Raw genomic sequence first — 21,531 nt, forward strand, 5'->3', positions numbered from 1 at the left:
ACGCAGAGGGGGGAAATTAGCGCAATTATTATTTACACGGTGTTTCCATTTAATTTCACGCCTTTGACGACCATTTCCTTTGACCGACGCGCCATTTTACACGAGCTCGGGAAGACTCCTCGGCGAACAGAGGATACGGGTCACCGTGGTGATATTTATGCAAGGAAAATATCGAAAATCCCCCAGACCCGCGGGAAATTCCAAGGGAAACGGTTTTACTCTGTTATTATTGCATAATATATCAGCCACGAGAATCGCATTCGCACAACGCCTCAAGAAATTTCAGACACACGGCCCGAGTGCCATTTAAAATTCAGCTAAACCCCCACAAAAGCTGCGCACACCTCTCACCCTAAAAAAGCAGCAAAAAGAACCACCCTCAAGAAATAAAACAAAATTGAGAAGAGAAACGTGTACACCACTAATGAAAATGGACAAACATTAAAAATCCCTTGCAATTTTGCCATTTGGCACTTTTGAAAATCCTCGACCCTAGCAGACACTTCTAGCAATCTACCAAAGAATTTATTATAACAGAATTTTGCGAATCAGTCGAGGAAATAATTCCAGAAAGAGGGTGACGGTGGAATGTTCGATTTCGCAAGTTTTTCATTAGGGAGTTGGAAGAATTCCGTCGGAAGCTTCGCCGGGGTGTTCCTGACAGGGTGGAATTTGAATAGTGTCTCTAGCCAGATTCGCCACGAAAAAGCCAAGAACTGTGCGAATGCCGAGGGATTGGAACGAGCCGCGCGCTGCAAGTGGAGGCTGTTCACGCGAAACGGGGGTGATAATAATTCAACGAAGCCGAGGGGACGCAGCAACGCGCAAAAACTTTGCGCAACGCAAGCTGTTGGCGGGCGCGATCGCCGTGAAGAAGTCAATGCGTCGTAATCGGGATAATGCGTCTGGCTATAGGCGACTCGTTCTACTGCGAGGGAGATTCGACCAGCACGCGCCCACAATGCGCCATTTCGGCTAATAAACCTTCGCCTAATAAACCATTGCCACCCTGCCACTATAGTAACTGATGAATACAGTGTGAATGTTAATTATTTTCAATCGTCAGTTGCCAAAAAGTGAACTTTGAAAAGTGGATGAAGTTTCTTCTGCTTTAAAGGTGAGGGAATAATTTGGAGGGCTCACTGAAAGGGAGTACAAAATTGGGGGTGTTTTGAGTGGACCTTGGGGTGCTAGAATTTCGAAAAATTTTGAAGATTAATTTTAGTGATTTTGATTGGTAACATGGGAAGAAGAATTTTTTTTTGGGAATTTTATGAACTGCCACTTTGCACAATTGATTGACCCAGAGTGGGTTCTCAGGTAATTGAACACCTTAAAAACACTAGGGGAATGCATAATACAGAGGCAACTCTCATTTTCTTGCCTGTTGTCTTTTCATTAAAGTTCTTCTTCCATGTGTCTGCCTACTGCTGTGCAGTTCTGTACACAAGTCTGAAGAAAAATAAAAAAATTGCAGGACAAAACAGGTGCACATATTCTTCAACCCTCTGCCTTGGTTCTCCACAGATTTCAACCCCCAACTACGAACTCTCCCAATAAAAAAAGGCTCCGAAATTGAAAGAAAGGAAAATTTCTAAAATTGATCTCAATCTTCTGTTTTCTTCCCTTCCGACCTAGTCCACCCCAAAATACCCAAGCAACCCTTTCTGTTATGTCAAACCGGGTGCCCACTGTTTAGAAATTAATTTTGCGATGTTGAAACGTACCAAAAGCTGGATTCATTAGTCCCCATTGAGCAAAGCGAGTGTCTTGGCGCAGAGATGGCTTTCCCTCGACACCGCGTCGAAGTTAATCCAAGCAATAAAACGAAAGCCAGTGTGAACGCGAGCTAACGCCTTCGAAATCACGTCCAGGTCGAGAACGGAGCGCGATGCAGATTATTTTCGCCATAACGGAGCTGTTAATTAGTAACTGTCGCCCGATGCGTTTCTTTTGATACCAGCTTCTTTGGCGAGCGGAGAGGGTAAGAAGGGGATTTAATGAAGGTGTTCGTCCGGGTGGAACAGAAGAAGGAAGGGGGCTTGTAAAAATCAGGGGGTTGGGTTCTTCTGAGGGATGAGTCGCTCGGAATATTCATTCGGAGAAGAGATAAATTCTTGGAGATCGCACGAAGTCTAATCTCTGTCTTCCCATCGCCTTTATGAAGGATTTCTGAATTAATGCCTATGGTTTCTCGCTTTCATCTCGAAGCTCGATATCCAGGGAAGAAATGGAGAGAGGAATTCTTCAAAAATTCTGCTTTTATCCTGCCAAAATGGAATTTAATGTCTGTTGTCTGCGACGAAATCGATGGTTTAGCGTTGGGAGGGTTGACAGATTTTTTGGGGCGTTTCTCCACTGGCTGTTGCGCAATTTTTGCAGCTGGGTTTCAAGCACGAGGTAGAAGGCACGCTAGGAAAAAATTGCAACGTGACAGCTTCTGTGGATTATATAATAAATGCATTTCTTCTTTTCTTCTTTTAGTAGCCTACACGTACTTTTGCTTAATGAGAAACCTTGGCTTCTTTCGGAGATAACAGGACTAATTACTCACAGAAATCAATATTCACCCCTTCGTAATATTCTCTGAAGTCCATATTTAAAAATTCCACCAGGATTTTCCACCCCTTCGTTCAGAATTTTGAAAATAATCCAACCCCAAAACACCCCGACCCTGAAACCATCGATTTCATTACCCCTTTCAGAAATTCACCAAATATAAATAATAATAAACACCATCGTCGAAAATACAAGCCCAAGAGTTCATTGTTTAGTTAAAAAAATTGTCTGGCCATTTTCGAAACGGTGTACAGTGGGAATAATTTTCTGAATGTTGCAAGTGGTATTTTGCCAACACAGCTGTGCGTTTAATTAGAGTGGCGTCGGACGTTATAAATAAGAAATGGCGCTATTAGTTAAAAATTACGCCACTAGTGTTCCAGATGAGTGATTAGACCTGGCCTCTAAGTTTATTTATAAAGTATCAGACACGCAGCACGCGATCCTAAGAGCCGGGCTATGATAGTATTTATCGCTCGATTCAAGAGGAGCGTTAAATTCGTTTCAGCCTCGGCGAATTTTCAGTTGGCGACGGTTAATAAACGGTTATACGGCCGCCGCACGCCCATACAGATTTGTTTCCCGACGTCTCGAATTTATTTACAACCAGCCAGATTCCGTGTTTCTCTTTCTTTTCACCTCGGCGTTTAGAGCCGTGGATCGCCTTGAGACATTTCGCGAATCCCTGTGTACGAGTTTCGAGGAAGAATTTTGTGATGTCTTCCTTGGTTTATGGGCGCCGGTAAATAGCTTGGGAAATTGGGGAATAATTTTGCAATATTTTCGGGCCGTGAAATTCGGTAATTTCTTAGGAGTTTGTTGTTCGGGAAATTGAGATCGGTGGGTGGAATGTTTATGGAATAAAATCCTTGGTTTAATGGTTTCGAAGTGATAAAATTGGAAAGATTGTTGTTTAGTGGTAAGGGGAGGGATTTTGTAGGGAAGAGGGAAAGGATTAGAGAAGTTTGGGAATGGCAATGATTTGGATCCAAATTGCTATTCCGGGAATCTGTAATTCAAGGTGGAAATTTTGGGAAAGATTTAATTTGCAAGTGGAGCAGTTGTGGAATTGTTAATTTTTAGTAGAATTTTGTAAAGAAATTTGATATATTTTTACTCGACTGCCTTATTTATAGGTACCAAAATTGAGGGAATTTTTTTATATGCACTGCGGAAGGTACTCCAAAGCTCAGGGTAGATTACAGTATTATTCAAATTTTAGAAAAGGTGGAGAACATTCCTCGTGTATCTTAGGAAGGGAAAGATGAGCTTCGAGGTGTTAGAAAAGGAGCAGAGTGTCTCCCAAATATCAGAAAAGGACTAGAATATTATCGAAATTTCGTGAAAACGGCAAAACATCCCCCAAAATATCAGAAAAGCACCAAAATATCTCCAAAATCTTAGGAACGGAGCAGATTGTATCCTAAAACATCGAGGAAGGACCAAAATATTCCCCAAAATGTCAAAGGAGAGCCAAAACGCCCCCCTGAATATCAGAAAATGATCAAAACATCCCCCAAAATATTAGAAAAGGACTAAAATATCCCCAAAATCTTAGAAACGGAGCAGATTATTTTCTAAAACATCGAGGAAGGACCAAAACATTCCCCAAAATGTCAAAGGAGAGCCAAAACGCCCCTCTGAATATCAGAAAGGGATCAAAACATCCCCGAAAATATCAGAAAAGGACTAAAATATCTCCAAAATCTTGGAAACGGAGCAAATTATTTCCTAAAACATCGAGGAAAGACCAAAACATTCCCCAAAATGTCAAAGGAGAGCCAAAACCCCCCCTGAATATCAGAAAGGGATCAAAACATCCCCCAAAATATTAGAAAAGGACTAAAATATCTCCAAAATCTTAGAAACGGAGCAGATTATTTCCTAAAACATCGAGGAAAGACCAAAACATTCTCCAAAATGTCAAAGGAGAACCAAAACCCCCCCTGAATATCAGAAAGGGATCAAAACATCCCCCAAAATATTAGAAAAGGACTAAAATATCTCCAAAATCTTAGAAACGGAGCAGATTATTTCCTAAAACATCGAGGAAAGACCAAAACATTCTCCAAAATGTCAAAGGAGAACCAAAACCCCCCCTGAATATCAGAAAGGGATCGAAGCATCCCCCAAAATATCAGAAAATTACCAAAATATCTCCAAAATCTTAGAAAATGAGTAGAACATTTCCTAAAACATCAAAGCAGGATCAAGCCGTCCCCCCAAAAATTAAAGAGGAACCTATCAAAGGTAAAAATATCAAGGTAGCCCCAAAACTCCAAATCCGAAGCAAAGCATCCCCGCAACATAATGAAAGGGCCAAAGCCTCCCGAAATAATCACAAGCACGCCACAGCCTCCCCCAAATCCCCAAATAATACCGAAGACATCCCTCCCGCCACAGAAACCACACATTTCAATCTCCACCCCTCACCCCTTCACCGCTCAAAGCAAGAGCGTGTCTCTCCACCGAATTGACGTCCCCAAAACGCCCACAATCTCGCCATCAACCATCAGAATGTATCATCAAATGGATCCGGGAAGGGCCGTCAAAGCGTGCACTCACCGTCTCCTCAGAGGATCCCCATGAAAAGCTGGCTCAACAGGTCTTCATCAGCCCAACTCCAGCCGTCAGAAGTCCCCCAGCGTCGCTGCGAACAGGTAGCCAAGAAAACCCTCAATTCCCTCGATACACCGCTATCCCAAAGCCTAGTCGCCGTCAAAGGGGACGCGAATTCCTCTGTGCAACACTTGAAAGACCGCCTCGACACTTGTTTACAGTCCTCCAAACGCGCGACCAAAGTGTCACTCACGAACCCCGAAGGCACAGCTTCCTGTTTCTGGCTTCAGACACTGTTTTCCCCGCTGGCAAACGCGGCGAGAAGTCTGGCAACTGTTGAGACCTCCGGACCAAAGCCACTTTACGGGGCCGAATTAGGGGAAGCTGGCGAAGCCAGTGGTCCAGCTGAGGATTAGTGCTCGACGATCATAGTCGTCTTCAGTACTTATAAGGTTGTTAGGTTCAGAGAGGTCTCTTGGATTTAGGATCCTCGATGACTGGGAGTGGTTGATGCCTATAGATTCCCTCGCCAGTTGGCAGGCGGTGTGCTCCGAGCTGCTTGCAAGACCCCGGGATGCACAGACTCGAATTTTGTGCAGCAGATATGAACACTTGCTCGCGCACTCTAGATACTAGTAGGTGATGATTAATGGCGCCTTGAGTTTGTTTACTTGCTCGAGCTCTCCGCACGCTTCCTTACGATCTGCCTGTCCATGGCTGGTCTTTGGCTCCCGCGTTCAGTGGCTTGATGTTTGGAGAACTGTTGCGGAGGCCTGACGTCACTGCACTGAGTCCATGGTTATCTTTGGTCGATGAATCGTCAGGGTCAATCAGGGTTAATCAGGGTCAGCGCGGGGACCATCTGGCTGAGGCTTGGAAGACACTCGTGCTTTCACTTTGGGCATGTGCTGTCCGAAGGAGTTTCCAAAAGCTCGTCAGTCTCTCGCTCTGCAGGAGCTTCCCAGTGAACCTTCCAGGTCTTCCATAAAGGGTTCAGAGAATATTTAAATATTCCTGACCACTTCGTCAAACATCGTCAAACCCTTTCAAACGTAATGGTCCTCAGCGGAGCTCCCAATCGCAGAGCACCTTTCCTCTGGTCCCAGCAATTGAAACCTCGTCAAACACTTCTCAGCGCCCTTCGAAGTCCCTCAGGGATCCACGGAACACCCTCGATCGGTGGTGACCGATGACACCTCGTGTGAACGTCGACACGTCCGACGCTGGGCGCCGTTTAAGCGCGACTGCCTTCCCCCCGTTGCTCTATATCGTCTGATCTCACGCATGTCCGATTCGCGCGGCTCCCTTGCCCCCCTGCAACCGCTGTCCGGCCTCCTCGTCGCACCTGAGGCGGCCGGCGCTCCGTTTCCCTCGCCAACTGTTGCTCCTCCGTTAGAGTACGGGCCAGGGGGAGGAACGGGGGTGCTGGTGAAAAATGGGGATGATCGGGGTTGCCAGTGCGACGCGGCAAGGGGAGAAGGACGTGACTAGGTGATCGGGGTGCGTTTCTTGCGGGGTCAGGGTAGGGGATGTTGGAGGAAGTTGAGTGGCTTGGTAGCTATGCTTTTTGGGGTGGGGGGAATTAATTAATTTTGGAGGCTCTAAAAAGGTGGGAGGCACAGTGGGTCACAGTATTCCAAGGTCTGTAAATATCTTAGACTCTGTATTCTGGGAAATAAATTAATTTTGGAGGATCTGAATACTGTTAGAGGAAAAGGGACATTTGGAAAATGGCACTGTTGACTTTAAAAAGGTGGGAGTGCAGTGACTCACACTATTCAAAGGTCTGTAAATATCTTAGACTCTGTATTCTGGGAAATAAATTAATTTTCGAGGCTCTGAATACTGTTAGAGGAAAAGGGACACTTGGAAAATGGCACTGTTGACTTTAAAAAGGTGGGAGTGCAGTGACTCACACTATTCAAAGGTCTGTAAATATCTTAGACTCTGTATTCTGGGAAATAAATTAATTTTCGAGGATCTGAATACTGTTAGAGGAAAAGGGACATTTGGAAAATGGCACTGTTGAGTTCAAAAAGGTGGGAGTACAGTGACTCACACTATTCAAAGGTCTGTAAAAATCTTAGACTCTGTATTCTGGGAAATAAATTAATTTTCGAGGAACTGAATACTGTTACAGGAAAAGGGACATTTGAAAAATGGCACTATGGAGTTTAACCCTTAACTGGTACACTGTTTTTGGCAAACGTGACTGGCATACTGGGATCGTGGCAGACCCCAAATAAAAAAGGGCACAGAAATTTGTAAAGTCGACACTAGAGCAACTTAAAGTTAAACTATTATTATAAAATTAATTAGAAATTCAGTTTACCAACTTGGACAACCGAAAATTGTACATCGAACTTTGGGTGCTTGGGGTCACGAGCGACCCCAGGATACCAGTTAAGGGTTAAAAAGATGGGGGTACAGTGGCTCGCGCTATTCAAAGGTCTGTAAATATCTTAGACTCTGTATTTTGGGGAAAAATTAATTTTGGAGGAAAAGGAACACTTGGAAAATGGCACTGTGGGCTTCAAAAAAATGGGACGCACAGTGGATTTTGCTGTTTAAAGGAATTCGAATAGTTCAACCTCTGTTTGCGCAGAAAATCATTTTCATTCTGAAAACAATACATGCCATTGCAACCCTTAGGATATTTGAAAGTTAATTCCGCGAGGCTTAGAGAATTGAGAGGCAGGGTGTGTTGGAGCACCGTTGGAAAAGCCAATTAAACCAAGTTTAACAGGCTTCCATTTTATGTTTTACGAAATAAATTACGTTTCAGAGCTCTTGATACTGCTGCAGCGCATCGAGGCGACAGGCAGAATATAGGGACGATTGAAAAAGCAACGAAACGGCTATTTTTCCCACGTAGAAACTCAGTTTTCCGCGAGGCATCGGCGCTGCAGAGTCTCCAGCTGCAAACGATCGACCTCTCCAGCACGCATCACGAGCAATGATAAACTCGAATGCCACCAATCAGCCGTTCTTTTATTCCATCATCCTTCTATCAACAAGCTCTACATAGCGCCGAAGCTACAACGGACACGCGCGAACATTTCACCTTGTTAAAAGGGACACGGCAACTTCGTGCAAACGCAGAAAGGAAAAAAGAAACATTCCCTCCGCATCGCGCAGATTTTTCACCTACACGTCTACGTTTCCCTCGACGAATATGCTCCGAAGAGAAAATTGCCTCGTCGAAATTAAGAAATCAAAAGCAACTGCTGGCTGAATATTTATTTATTTATTTATTTTCCCCTGAACAGGCAGCGTTGATTATAAAATTGATTATAAAATTCTGATTAGGTCTTAGGGCTCAGATTGTTTTGTTTGTTTTTATTTATTTTATTTTTATTTTATGTTATTTTATGTTTTTGGTATATTTATTTTATCTTTGTACTAAGTTGCTCTGTACTTTTTATCTCAAGGGTTCTCCCGTTAATTTAATAATAATAATAAAATTATTAAAAAATGACAACCGATGGAAAATAGTACATTCGTTGGGAAGTATTATTTTGGACGACTGCTAGCGGTGAAATGGGGGTGGTTGGTTCATCGATTACTGGTTGGATAAAATGTAAATGAGATGCAGAAATTTCTTCAGAATTTTCTCTCGAATTTCTGCATACATTCAGATATCTGATTTAATACTGGGAAGAAAGTATCGAGGAGGAGGTGTGGAGCTCGATAATGAGAGGATGAAAGAATTCATAAGGGAAATTTACTTTGAAACCGTCGAGGCACGAGAGTGGTGGAGCACGTGCAAGTATTCGGCGATCGATGATAACGATATTACGGAGGCCCAGTGATAACGTTGATAATAGGCTCGCACCTTTTCGATCGATTTCCATCGATAGCCCTGCCACTGGCGAAAATTCGAATGCTACGAAAAATTCGGGGGTAAGTCGGGCCATTCTTAAGCAAAACTAAATTAATATCTATGTCAAAACTTAATATCAAACTTAAAAAAAAATTAGCTTGAGGTTTATGTTGAGTGTGAGAAAAGTCGATATTTTTATAAAAAAAAAAAAATAGGCAATTCCAATATTTCTGTATTTCCGAAGTAATGTAAAAGTTGAAAGAATCTGCGATCTTCATTCAGAATTGCAAGATGTGGAACCTCCCGAGCTGGGAATGTCTCAAAGCATGATAAAGGAGAAAATACGGCTTAAATATTTTTAGAATTTAATTCTTTTTATGCAGTTTTCTCGGTAACACAATATTAAATAAGTACCTGCAATAATGTTGATAACAGTGCTCGTGATGATAATAATGACAGCAGCGATGATAGCGATGGCGATGATAATAATAAACAGATCTAATACCCCAGCGCTGATTTTTTCGAAAACTCCAATTTTTCGATGTTTGCGTTCGTAAATCACGCGCCGACGTATTTACTCGTCATCGCGGAGGGAGCAAGTGGCCGCAGGAATCCCGTGGAACCGATAAAAGAATCCACTCGCCCTGCAACCACGTTAAATGGAAGATCAAATAGACGGGATTCCAGTAATTTGCCTCATGCGTCAATGAATTTTTTATTCGCCACCGCAAATACGGAGGAGGCCGGCGGAGAAAAATGCTGCGACGCGGGTCAATCAGCTCCCTCGCGGTCCTTCGAATTGACGAAAGTAATTCTCGCCTCGCAAACGGCGCCCCAATATTTGCGCAGAAAATTGCCAACTTTTATTGCTGGACGTATAATCCTTTTAAAGCGTCTAAAATTAGCCCGGCCCCTTTTTTCGAACACTTCTTTTCTGGCAACCCCGAAACTTTCGTTAAACATCAATAATTTAAAAAAAAAAGCTGCAGGTATCAATTCACGAAAAAGTGGGGCTTCAATTTTCAGGCGAAAGCTCCTTCGTATTTCAAAACAAATTCCTGTTATCGTTTTTAAAATATTGTTTGCAAACCCTCGACCGATTTTTCAGTGCCATTCGAAAGTGACGTAAATGCTAGCAGAACATTTTTAAATACCTTCGGAAGCAAAGCAGAAAATCCTCAACAGAGCTCCACCTATTCTAAAAAGAATAATTCCGTTTGAATATATTTTTTTATAATATCTGTTCGTTGGTTTATTTTTTATAGAATCTCATCGGAAGTTCTCTTTAACAACTTTCGTTTCTGCAAGCTTTCCACGGACGGTCAAAGCGAAACGCCGTACATCGGAAAGCAATTACGTATTATCGGATTATCAGCGAGTCGTTATCGCTTGAACGAAGGAACGGCCGCGAAAGGAGTCGCGGTATCTGCTTTGAAAATTCTACACAAATACCTTTCTTTAAATGAGCCACTATCACCGTATACACACGCGAGGGGTGACGGCGGAACGGCGACCGTCGTAATTGAATTACGCGTATCGAAGCCTTCGATAAACGATTCGCATAATCACGGGACAATCGTTATCGTGGTCGTCGATTCTATCCTTAATCGGCCGGCTGATAATAATCGCTTTAATTGTACCTTTGCTGCGCAGTTCCTAGGTCCAATTGGTGAAACGCGATCGCCTGATAACGATTTTATGATCTGATTCGATTGTACATGATGTTCGACCCTAGTGTTTCAGTTCTTGTTCCTGTACAGGTGGCCAGTGGACCGATTTATCGTTGTGGGATCGCTGGATCGACGTAAGATCGGTAAATAATAACAATAACAGGAGGAGGTGATCGTGAAAAATTGGAGAGATCGGTATGTAGGGAGCTGGTTAAACGGAGTTGGGTAATTTAGGCATCTACTGTGCAGTTGTGGGGCGCCTGGCGCGCATGCGCCACAGGTAGGTGGAGAGTGGGGGGTGTCCGTGAACAAGTAGGGGGGTTTGTGAACAAGTATCGGGGTATTGCTACTGGGTGCTTCGTAACTAGTCTCACAAACAGCTTTGCTTCTTATTTCTTCTTTTTAATTCTTACAGGCTTCGTTATTGCTCTGCAATGAATAAATAAATATTTTTCTGTAAGTATTTGAAATTTTTATGCCGATGATTAGTTGTTTGGAGAAAGATAGAGGAGTTAAGAGAAGGAAATGGGTAACGAAGAAGCTCCACTTGTAGTAAACCCCGATACTAGATCACCACTCAAACCTCCAAACTAGTCGTCGCACAAGATTAACTGGTTTTACTTAAACAGGGATATCGGGGTAACAAAATTCATGTTTTTGAGATTGACAGTCGTTTGGCTGACTAACGACAGTGGGAATAATTCCCGAAAGACAACAGTGCAGCATTGAAATGGTATTTGATTCAAGGCCTGGGCAATTTCGATGTCTGTGCCGGCGAATTAAGAATGCCACGATGCGAATCAATGAATTAAACATGGAACGTGGCACCTTGCCCTCTTCCCCTCGCCGACAGGAAGCCATCGAATCGATTCACCAGACAATAATGGCGCTTCGGGAGAAATTCTAGCGTCTGCTTTCCATTTTACCATTCAAAGCCTTTGATGAACTGTAACGCACTCCTTCCTGCTGATTCTTTTACACGAAGCGACGCAGATTACCATTTTAATCTGAAGAAAGGTGTTTTATAAGAACACCAGACCGCAGGCTCGTTTCCAAACAAAAGACAAGCTAAATGGAATCGATGGACTGTGACAATGAGTGAGGATTATTCATGGACGAAGAACGCAGCCGGATTTATACGACAGGTGGCAATAAAAATTCACAGAATCGATGATATTTCGTTTATTTCCAACATACTAAAAAAATAACTACATACAACAACATTCCTCCGGGAGAACGTTCAAGTTTCAACTAGCTTCATGCTTCTGCCACGTGACAAGGTAAAGTCCAAAGTATCCAGAAAAATCCTGACATTTTTCATTTGAGGTGACAAGATATGGGACATGAAGAAGGTACTCTAATCCCCTCAGAACGTGACAAAAGAGTATTCAAAATATCCCAGTGATAAAACACCTTTAAACGTCTCCTTAACTAGGGGATGCAGAGAAAACCTTGAGATTACAAAGGTAAGTACCATCCAACTTGAAAAACTTTTGAAACTTGAAAAACTTCCATTTATCATCCTCTTCCGGACGCTTTATCTCGTTGCAAGAAGAGCGAAGGCCACCTTCGTGCCTCCCAAGCGTCACCACCCACAAAACGACCATCACCATTATGCAATCTTAATTTTTAATCCTCCACAATTTTTATTTTTAAAAGACACTCGAGGTCCACCGGTCCTCGGACATGGTGCCAACAATTTGTTTGCATCCGCCCATTCAGTTAGAAATCGATTTCCAAAGGGTAGTAGCAGCTTTCAGTTGAAACTTGAACACCCTCTCTTCACAGCAGTTTATTTTACAACGCAGCCATCCAGCTACCATTATCTCGACAACATCGCCGCCAAGGTTCACTGTAGATGCTAAACGACTTTCGAACCGGTAATTAAGTACAGCTGTAAATTCCCCCCGGGGGTTGGGGAAGTTCGACGAACCCTGGTTTTACATTTAAACGCTGCTCGAACGGCAAGACAATGGGAGCACGCGATCCTCATAACAATATGCCTTATACTCACTTCGCGGTGAATTAATTATTCAGAGGCTGATCCTGTTAATTTCTGACGATTTCCCTTGACAACGCAAATTACATCATTCGTGTTTTATAAAAGAAAATTTGAAAATCATGCCTGTGATGTGTTTTTGCTTAATGGTTGCAAAATTTGGATTTAGAATGGTATTAATAATTTTCAAAAAATCGGAGGCGACTCTAGGGGTGGTCCCCCACTACTAATGACACTGGGAGGAGCGGGGGAAGGGCCTGGGCGGAGACTTCGAGCAACCAATTTCTTTTGCACCGACTATAACCCAGAAAATACGAGAAAATATATTTTGGGGGGTTTCTTGATAGTCTAGTCTAGAAAATCTACTAAATTTATATTCATGTGAAACTAATTATTATTTACAGATAAAGTGTATCAAAATTTTGGTTCTAGAATGTGTCAATTTGAAAATTGTTGATCCACTAAACCTTCACTGGTTAGATTATTATTATTTGATTGAAAGAGTTCCTGAAAATTTTGTTTGAATTCAAGATTCATTCATTGTTTGTCTTTTAGGCTTTGGAATTTAGAGACCAAGGGTGATTTGCGTTATAAATCGTACGTAATTATTAACAAGCCCTAAGGCACCAACAAATCCGCGAAATCGCGAATTTCATTCTGTCCAATGAGGACGTTAAATATGTCCCTCATAGTGAGGTGATGAATGGTCTCGTTAACTCTGCCGGCTATGTAATCCTGAATGCCCGGAAGTACGTCTGGTTTAATAATGTCCAACACCTTTGGCGTGAGATCCTGAAAGACCTGGGAATAAACGGACGCAAAATCAATCACATTTCCCCCGTGAATTTCAATGGTCATCCACTCGAGATTCTCAACCACGCTTGCCTCTAATCAAGAGATATCTCTTTCAGCAACAAGCAACACAAACATGAGTAGTTATGGAGCTAGAAATAATATTTATCCACGATGTACTTCGAAACTCTCTTCAATGTAACGTGATTGAGAAAATTACGCGGAATTTTCGTTCCAAAATAATTAACAGAAAATTAGATACAGCTAAGACCAAAGAGTAGAAGTATTGAAGAAATGTTAATAATAATCCACCATCAATTGGGACGTACAACGTCTCGATAAGATACTTATATTGGTTATTAGTAATTACAATCAATTCTTTAAGGAAATATATTTAGTCACAGATATCTATCAAATATAAATAATAATAGGGATCAGAGTGTATCCTCCAGGTGTACCAAGCATTAGTGAAGTATGTAGACTTTAATAAATGAGTTGAAAAAATAACACCTGTAACACCTGTCACGCCCCCAATGTAGGAGGGGCTACAGGCTCCGCCCACTTTTCTATTCACGCGTGCGCATTGGAGGCCTCACTATTACTCAGTACATCTATCCAAGCATGACTCACCTTGCTCATTATTCTGCTGAGCTCATCGTCGCCCATGAAATTTTCCAGCCCTAAGTCTATCGTCCTCAACGAGAAGTCCAGATCGAAGGTCTTCAGGTACACGCCCCTGGAGAAGCCTAATACTGTGTGCACGTACAGCTCGAAGTCGTATATGTCCGCCTTAAAGGGGCCGTCTCCGTGCAAATCGAGCATATCACCCACCATCCCTGATATATTATAGTATCCACGGGCGTGCACGTGTGGAATAGTAATGTTCGCAGTGATCGTGGGCCCGACCAGCGACAATTTCGCCTTGTTGATGACGAAAGTCGACAGATTGTGCACCTCGAGGTTCTCGATCACGAGGGAAACGCTGTGAACCCGAATTTAAACGACCCTGAAGTCTGGGAAAATTAAAATGTCCTCACCCTGTATTTTGGAGTACGAAGTTTTGACAGTTCAAAGCAATTTTATCTGTTTCAGTAATAAAGATCTCTTCGGTAAGCCTGATCTCTCTATTTTTTAAGCGTAGTGGGCGGAGTTAAGTGGAAGATAACAGAGCGGGGGCGGTAGGCGGAGTAATGGGCGTGGTTAAGTGGTAAGGTGGGCGTGGCTAAGTGATAGGGAGGGCGTGGCCAAGTTCCGCGATCTTGAACCGCCGGTACCTTCTACCTAGAGTGTAATTTCCCAATTCTACCCGCTCTGATCCCACCCACATCAGGCTTCTCCTTCAAGAACTAAGGAATTTTCACCGTCACGTCTCTCAAATGAAACACAAAGACTCATGGAGCTCGCACTACTGTGAATCCACCGAAATAAAAGGGGAAATTCCACAAAGCCCTCGAAACTGTTAAAAAAAACAAATGGACAGTGAAAACAACCGCGGAAGCTCCACCAAATTAACTGTAACTCGGATCTCGTTTCCAATCAGCGACTCTCAATTAACAGAAACCACAGAAGCAACGTGACTGTTGACCAAATACTGCAGGGACTCACTTTCCTATCTCTGGATTGTCGATATCTATGTCGATCTCGTCCAGTTGGAAGGGCTCGAGTGGCGGGATCCCCAGTTCCGGTATCCCGTACCTCATGCGGCCACGGAACTTCTCCAGGACCCTCCTCAGCTTGAACTCAAGGCCCTTGGAGGCTGCGCTGTCGACTGCCCTTTCCTCGATTAGCCCTCAATTCGCCCAAAAACCGACCCTCCATTCATTCTACTTACTATAGCCAGTGGTCACCCTGGTGGCGTTGATCAATAGATCTCTCGGCTTCTCTACAGCGCTGGTGACTAGAAAAACAAGGGAAACGGTGGACGTTCACTTCGCCACGTTCGTGATTGGCTGCAGGGAGGCGGTGTTTTCAAACAGAGGCTAGTAGTGATGGGTTCAACACGCTTTTGACCGCTCTGCACCCAGAGCTACCCTCAGGGAGCCAACAGAAGTCTCCAGAGGATTACAGGATGAATTCTTTCACTCGGTTCATCCTCTGGATAGCCGAACTGTCTCAGAACTCACTGTGAGGTCTCAGTTGAACGCCCATCACTAACGAGGACGCTGGTGAACGGAGGGAACTTGACCAAGGGTTAGGAGAAGCGGGTTAATAAGCTGCTAGTGGGATGTATCGCTGTGAAATTAATTGGCGGTGGCTGTGGAGCATGGTGGTTGATCGAGGAGCCAACTTGGTGGTGGAAAATTGATCCAAGGCTCCACGTTTTGATCGCAACACTGGGAATACGATTCCAGGCTTCCAAAGTTCCTTTGCAAGTTGGATAAAAGTTCTCAGCAACTCTGCAGGCCTTCTATAATTCTCCCGACCCACCAGAACCCTCCACCGCGCAAAATACTTCAAAATTCCACAGACCTCGTTTGTCACAGTGGAAATATCGCCCCACTCCGATCACAAAGCATCAGTTTCATTAATTTCATCCCAGCAACTGATCCCCCCCCCGTCTTGGAAACTAACCCTGCAGCGTTCACGACCAGGTGGAACCATAATTCACTGTGCTTGGGGAATGATCAATTTCAACCACCAGGTCGAGGCACGGACACTCCTGACAGTCTGAAAACTGGGATGAGTGTCTCTGCCAGGGGGAAGGGGGACGGGGATCGTCTGTTACGGCTTTGCAACCCTCCGGAGACTGGCAATCGCCATTATTTCACTCCGCCAAGCCTATTAGGCCCTGACATCCGAGCTGGTCGTCGATTAGAAGCAAGTTGGTGCAAGTCTGAGAGATGTTTACAAGCACCCAGGTCTAAAAACTCGATTGCACGAAGGTGGCACCCAGTCCTCTTGCATCAGACACTATTGGTATTTGCTTTGCTCGGTGGAACCTAGCTTTGGCAATTTTCTTTTGACTAATACTCTCTACAAGTACTTGGATGCAGCAATAAAGACTGGATTTCACTGCTTCTACGTGGTCTAATTGGGACGCTAGTTGGGGTGGTGACTGTTCTAGGTACTGACGCTTGGAAGAGGGTTGCCCATGGTGAAATCAGTTTGAAGATCCCGGGTTTAAGGGGGGGGGGGGATTGGATCGAAGTATCACGTACTGTAATCCGATGCAGTGTCCGTCACGCGGTGTATCAGTTCTTTCTGTCGTTGCATGATTCCCGTCACTGCAACAAAGGTTCAAAGGCACTATTTCCACTGGAGCAGCGGCCAGGCCCGTTCCTCATGGAGGTGCGCGATCTAGCGATCGATTTAAGGGCGCTCGATCACTGAATCTTGACGAAGATCAGCTAATTTCGAGGGGGGATCGAAGCTTCCAGCGGAGGCACTTCGTCAAGTGTTTAATTCCGCGGATTAACACCGGCAATGGAGCGATTGGTGAGCGAAGGTCGAAGGAGGTGGAAGTGGAAGTGGAGCAAACGACTGATCGATTAGCATTGATCGTATATGCGTGATCTGGGGGCTGAATGGATAACACAGTGACATGGGGCGGTTCGTGGATCGATGACACGGGTAATTGAACTGTTGGATGATCTAGTAGTGACAGAAACGAACAAACGGAAGGTTCAAACAAATTTAATTGGGAGTTGGGTTTTTATGGATCGTACGGTCGTTTCTCAGCGGATTTTCTCTGGCGATTAGGTTGTCGAGAATCGCGAATTATTTAACTGTGGTCCTCTGTTGTTTACCATATAAATAGGAAGAGACGTCGTGGTTTGCTGCGGCAGCAGGATTGTCTCCGGAATTTGCATTCCAGATAACTCGTACCATGCACCGGACGCATTTGCATTCATTCAATGTGATTCTATTTATACGAGCACGCACCGAAATATACCTCGGTGAGCAGTGAACCACGAGCAAGCCGACCTGGACTGCCATTTCCATGTGTGCAAATTGTTTATTGAAAAGTGGTGTATTTAAACCACGCTCCGAGTTTATCTTGAGGTTTTGCGAAGTGAATTACTACATGAAAATGACGAATTTGTATATCGGTGTCATTTGGAAAATGACTTATATAATCTTTTGTAAAAAGTACTAATTTGCCTGAGGTGCCATTTTCAGGTATCAAGTTTAAATTACTTATTGGGAGTTTCTAATTTGATCTAGGTAGCATTTGTAATAATTAAAATCAGAAAGAGGGGCATAAAATGTAAAATTTTAAGGGCCAACTTGATTTGGAAGATTTCCAAAATATAACTAATTTAGAAGTCCCACGAAAAGGGAACGATTTGGTGCCATTTTCCCTCAAGCCTTAAAAAAAACATTCACCTCACATCGAGTGCCATTCCAAACCCTCTAATTTCAAAAATACAAAGACATAATTCGAAAAGATAAAACATCCAAAACAATCCAGAAATGACTAAAAAAAAAAACTGTAACCCATTTGTCTTCTCAAAATGGCCAACTTAATTCCAGCCCCATTTTCATTTAATGTTTAAAATAGGAGGCAAGAACATGGAAGATGAAATTAATCGCTCTCCCAGTGACAGGGAATCGCGAGCGTGACGCAGCGCAACGCGCGAACAACACGAATAAAGGAAGCGACGAATTAAAAACACGGAAAACGATTTCCACGGGCGACCACTGCGACCAGGATGGAGAAGCTTTTGAAAACGTGCGAATCGACCGACGACCACGCGCACAATGTTAAACGCGCGTTTAATTTATTTGCAAAGCGTAACGGCGCTGGCATAATGAGGCAATTCCTGTTATTATGCTCCGAAAGAGAGAAGGAGAAGACGCGGAGCACGTACGAGCAGAATGACGCTGAAAAATGCAAAAAAAAAAAAGAAGAATTTCTTTCTTCGCGATGGCTCGCATTCAAGTCACAATGTTCCTGCTTAGTGAATGGTCCGACTGATAACAATCTATGAATTTATTTGCAGCTGATTTTATTCTCAGAAGAGTGATAGCGTTGAAAAAGTTTGTTTGGAATTCTTTGTACTTCTTGCAGTGATCTAAGCGCTCTTTTTGCTTATAATGCAGTGATTTTTTACTAGACTTTAAGCTGAGCTGGCTACTCATGAGAGCAGGTCTGCTTTTTCCGACTGATAAAATTTACCGTGTGTCTGATTTAATTTTTTGCTGCCTTCTCCGTTGATGATGGATATTGATGTATGCAAGCTGACAAGTTCTTCCGAGATCAACGTTAGCAGATATCGCGTGAATCATAAGCGTGGATGAAGTAAATATTCCAGCAGGAAAACAGTGGCACTGATCTTGGCTTTGCCAGAGCAAGAGCTATCGGTGGGAGTACAAGTTAGTTTGCACTTTGCACCTTCCTCCTCTCAGCTAAATTTAAATATCATTCTGCACTTTCAACTTTAATCTTGAATCCCCTGCATAAACCGACACCTCTTCTATTCATTATACAGCCAACCTAAAGCAAGCAGACCACTTTTCTGAGGATTTGCCAGAGGTAGATGATTAAACAGACTACGCACATTTTTCTAGCGATCAATCTTTGATCAAAAGGAACCTCGCTCTTTGCTCCCACCAGCCTGATCCCTCAGGGCCTAGGCTCATCAATCAGTCAAGGGAGCCAAGGTGCAATGAATCTTCACTGTCTGTTCCACTCTCCCAAATAAATTCCAACGACAAGCTCCTATAAGTCAATCCAACACTGCTCCACGAAGCTAACTGTTTCCCCATTGTTTCTCTTTTTGTCAAGTTCGAATGCCTCCATTCATCAATCAGTCAGAGGTAATTGGAAGAAACCAAGTGTAACAAACTCGTTCAATTTCTTTCTTCCTATCACTCTGCTTCTACCCTATCAATTAGCTCTGCTGAATCCCCGGAAATATTCCCTCCTTCCTACAAAAGCTCAGCTACACCTCTTTCCCATGGATCAAGAATGCATCGTCCACAACCCAGCTTCAGTGAAAGTGATAAGAAACCAGAGGCGAAGATTCATAGGAAGCTGTTGAGCAAGCTGAGCTTCATAGACTTTGCTACCAATCGTTAGGAGAGGGCAATTCATTTACAAGTGAACACAGGGACACTAGCTAAGTTATCCAGACGCAAATCTACTCTTTCATCTCCACCTCACATGGATTCCTCAAGCCACAAATTACAGAAGGCAAGAAATCCCACAAATACTACTTAGACCCAACTCCCTTGAACTCATCATCCTCCGAACCCATCCACTCGCAGCAAACCACCCAGAACCACAGCCTCCAAGACGAAAAGGCCAAAGAAATCCCTTGAGCAGTCAACTGCATCCTCACAAATCCCTGCCCCAGCTGAGTCGCCCGGGGAGCCGGATGAACCCAAAGAGGAACCCATCGCGCCACACTGAAGAGCACCAGCGGGACTCACGGAAATTGGTAGCGGTGTTGGCGACGTTCCCTATACCACCCAGTATCACTGGCAAGGGTTCCTCTGGCTGCGCGGAGACCCCCTGAAGGGTCGCGCAGGCCGCCAGGAGCAGGACACCATGGAGCACGTGGAGCTGCATGACGGTCGGCCAGCGAAGGAGCCCTCAGCTACAACTCTGCAACTGGTGGATCGATGAGGATTGTCGCGTGAATCGCGGCGCGAGGGACCATTCGAACCGCTCGCGAGGGAGCAGGAAGGCCGACTGGCAAGATGAAAGAGGCAACTGGTAGCCGCCGACCGACGTGGGCATTTGTTGCGTTGGTTTGCGTGTGCCGACCTCGTGCACGTGCAACGGGCCGTCCAGCGAAAGCGAGCGCTACAAGGTGGCCCACGTGCGACGGCCTCGCGCCATCCTGATCGCTGGCTGGATCATGGATCGCGCAGGTGGAACAACGTCCGCAGCAGGAAGGCGAGTGGATGTTCGAAACGTCAACGGAGGGGGGCCTTAGCCGGTCTGCAGGTTGCGCAAGAGGTGCTGAAGACCTGGTGCACAGCCTGCGCACACTTAGTTGCTGCGTGTGTGTTTAGGCGGAATTTGGGGGCCAGAGGGGAGTTATTAGGTTGCAGAGCGGTAATGCAGTGATTGGGTTGTAATTATCGAGGATGGGGAGCGAGCGGATAATGGGCGTTCGCTGGAGCTTCGCGCAGGGAAAGCTGTGGAGGGTTTAGGCTTGCGGAGGGAGCTTGCGTTGGGTGGTCTGGGCCTTTGCTTGGGGTTGGGTTTTGGCAAGTGAGGGCAAGTGGAAGCTGATTTGGAGGGTATTAGTGCAAGTTGGAAACTGTGGTAGTTGGGGCAGATGGTCGAAGCAGAAGTGGACGGGGAAGTAGATTTGGGTTTACTTTTTAGGGTGGTAATACAAATACTACATCTTGTTTAGAGTGATACTAGGTCCTGAATCAATCCTGTGACCATTTTAGGGGATTAGGGGGTATTCTGGTCTGACGAGGCCTTTTCGTCGCGTTATTTTGGAATTTTTGTACAAAGAACCCATTAATTTAGCTGAAACGTTTAAGAACGTTTATACGTTTTTTAGTGAAAGTGATAGTTAATTGGCATATTTACCTAAGTTTAAGGGGTAATGCCACTGTAGAGGCCGGAAAGCCAGCCTGACTTTGAGAATTTTTTATGCGAGTATAGTGAATGGGATACAAAATTTGTTCCAAGGCCTTTATTGCACACACCTTGAAGTATGATCTCAATTTTTTTTAAATTATTTTAAAGCAAAATGGCGGCGCAACAGTTTAACAAAACATGCTTCTTCTGAAAAACAGTGTTCCGTGGCCGGAAAGATTTCTCCTTCAATTTTTTACCTAGAACAAAGAACCAATTTTTGTTTAGTTCTATATAAGATTATCTCGGGAAGTACACGAGGAAATTAGAAAATACTAATTTTTGCACGAATGGTGCGTGATTGAAGAAAACATGGAACTGCCATAACCTCGAAATTGTTGAAACGTTTTGTTCAGTCACGCACCATTCGTACAAAAATTAGTATTTTCTAATTTCCTCGTGTACTTCCCGAGATAATCTTATATAGAACTAAAAAAAAATTGGTTCGTTGTTCTAGGTCAAAAATTGAAGGAGACATCTTTCCAGCCGTGGAACACTGTTTTCGGAAGAAGCTTCTTTTGTTTCCCTGTGGCGTCGCCATTTTGTATTAAAGAAATGGAAAAATAATTTTGATCATACTTCA

The 21,531-nt window shown here is 43.9% G+C and overlaps 2 protein-coding genes across 8 annotated transcripts in view; both read right to left on the minus strand.

The window, feature by feature from the left end:
• The window catches only part of LOC143376850 (parathyroid hormone/parathyroid hormone-related peptide receptor), a 38,207-nt gene extending 31,828 nt beyond the window's left edge, over positions 1-6,379 (minus strand). For 2 of the 4 annotated variants that reach the window (XM_076827593.1, XM_076827592.1), the window contains exon 1: positions 5,125-6,378. The gene's annotated coding sequence lies outside the window, so the exon portion shown is untranslated. Of the gene's footprint in view, positions 1-5,124 lie in introns of all 4 variants that reach the window. The other 2 variants (XM_076827594.1, XM_076827595.1) reach the window with 2 other exon arrangements.
• A 5,399-nt stretch (positions 6,380-11,778) lies between these two features.
• LOC143376855 (uncharacterized) lies at positions 11,779-20,058 on the minus strand. Of its 4 annotated transcripts, none has more exons than XM_076827604.1 (6): positions 19,814-20,058; positions 16,561-16,626; positions 15,234-15,299; positions 15,008-15,170; positions 14,033-14,384; positions 11,779-13,411 (listed from the first exon to the last, which is right to left on the minus strand). In XM_076827604.1, the coding sequence occupies exons 1-6, from the start codon at positions 19,914-19,916 to the stop codon at positions 13,229-13,231; spliced, it is 933 nt and encodes a 310-aa protein (XP_076683719.1). In that variant the 5' UTR covers positions 19,917-20,058; the 3' UTR covers positions 11,779-13,228. The 4 variants fall into 4 exon arrangements, with proteins under 4 accessions (XP_076683719.1, XP_076683718.1, XP_076683721.1 ...); XM_076827603.1 differs by having other exon boundaries at positions 19,778-20,057; XM_076827606.1 differs by lacking the exon at positions 16,561-16,626 and having other exon boundaries at positions 19,814-20,057.
• Positions 20,059-21,531: the final 1,473 nt, after the last annotated feature.

Source organism: Andrena cerasifolii, chromosome 15, assembly GCF_050908995.1.
Source record: "Andrena cerasifolii isolate SP2316 chromosome 15, iyAndCera1_principal, whole genome shotgun sequence".
NCBI classification, from domain to species: domain Eukaryota; kingdom Metazoa; phylum Arthropoda; class Insecta; order Hymenoptera; family Andrenidae; genus Andrena; species Andrena cerasifolii.

Bases quoted from the DNA above. Each gene is read 5' to 3' on its own strand.
- LOC143376855 (XM_076827603.1), bottom strand. From the start codon at position 19,916: ATGCAGCTCCACGTGCTCCATGGTGTCCTGCTCCTGGCGGCCTGCGCG. The intron at 16,627-19,777 runs GTGAGTCCCGCT...CCTTTGTTGCAG, and splicing joins CAACACCGCTACCAATTTCC to TGACGGGAATCATGCAACGA. The intron at 13,412-14,032 runs GTGAGTCATGCT...GTTTATTCCCAG, and splicing joins TCAGCAGAATAATGAGCAAG to GTCTTTCAGGATCTCACGCC.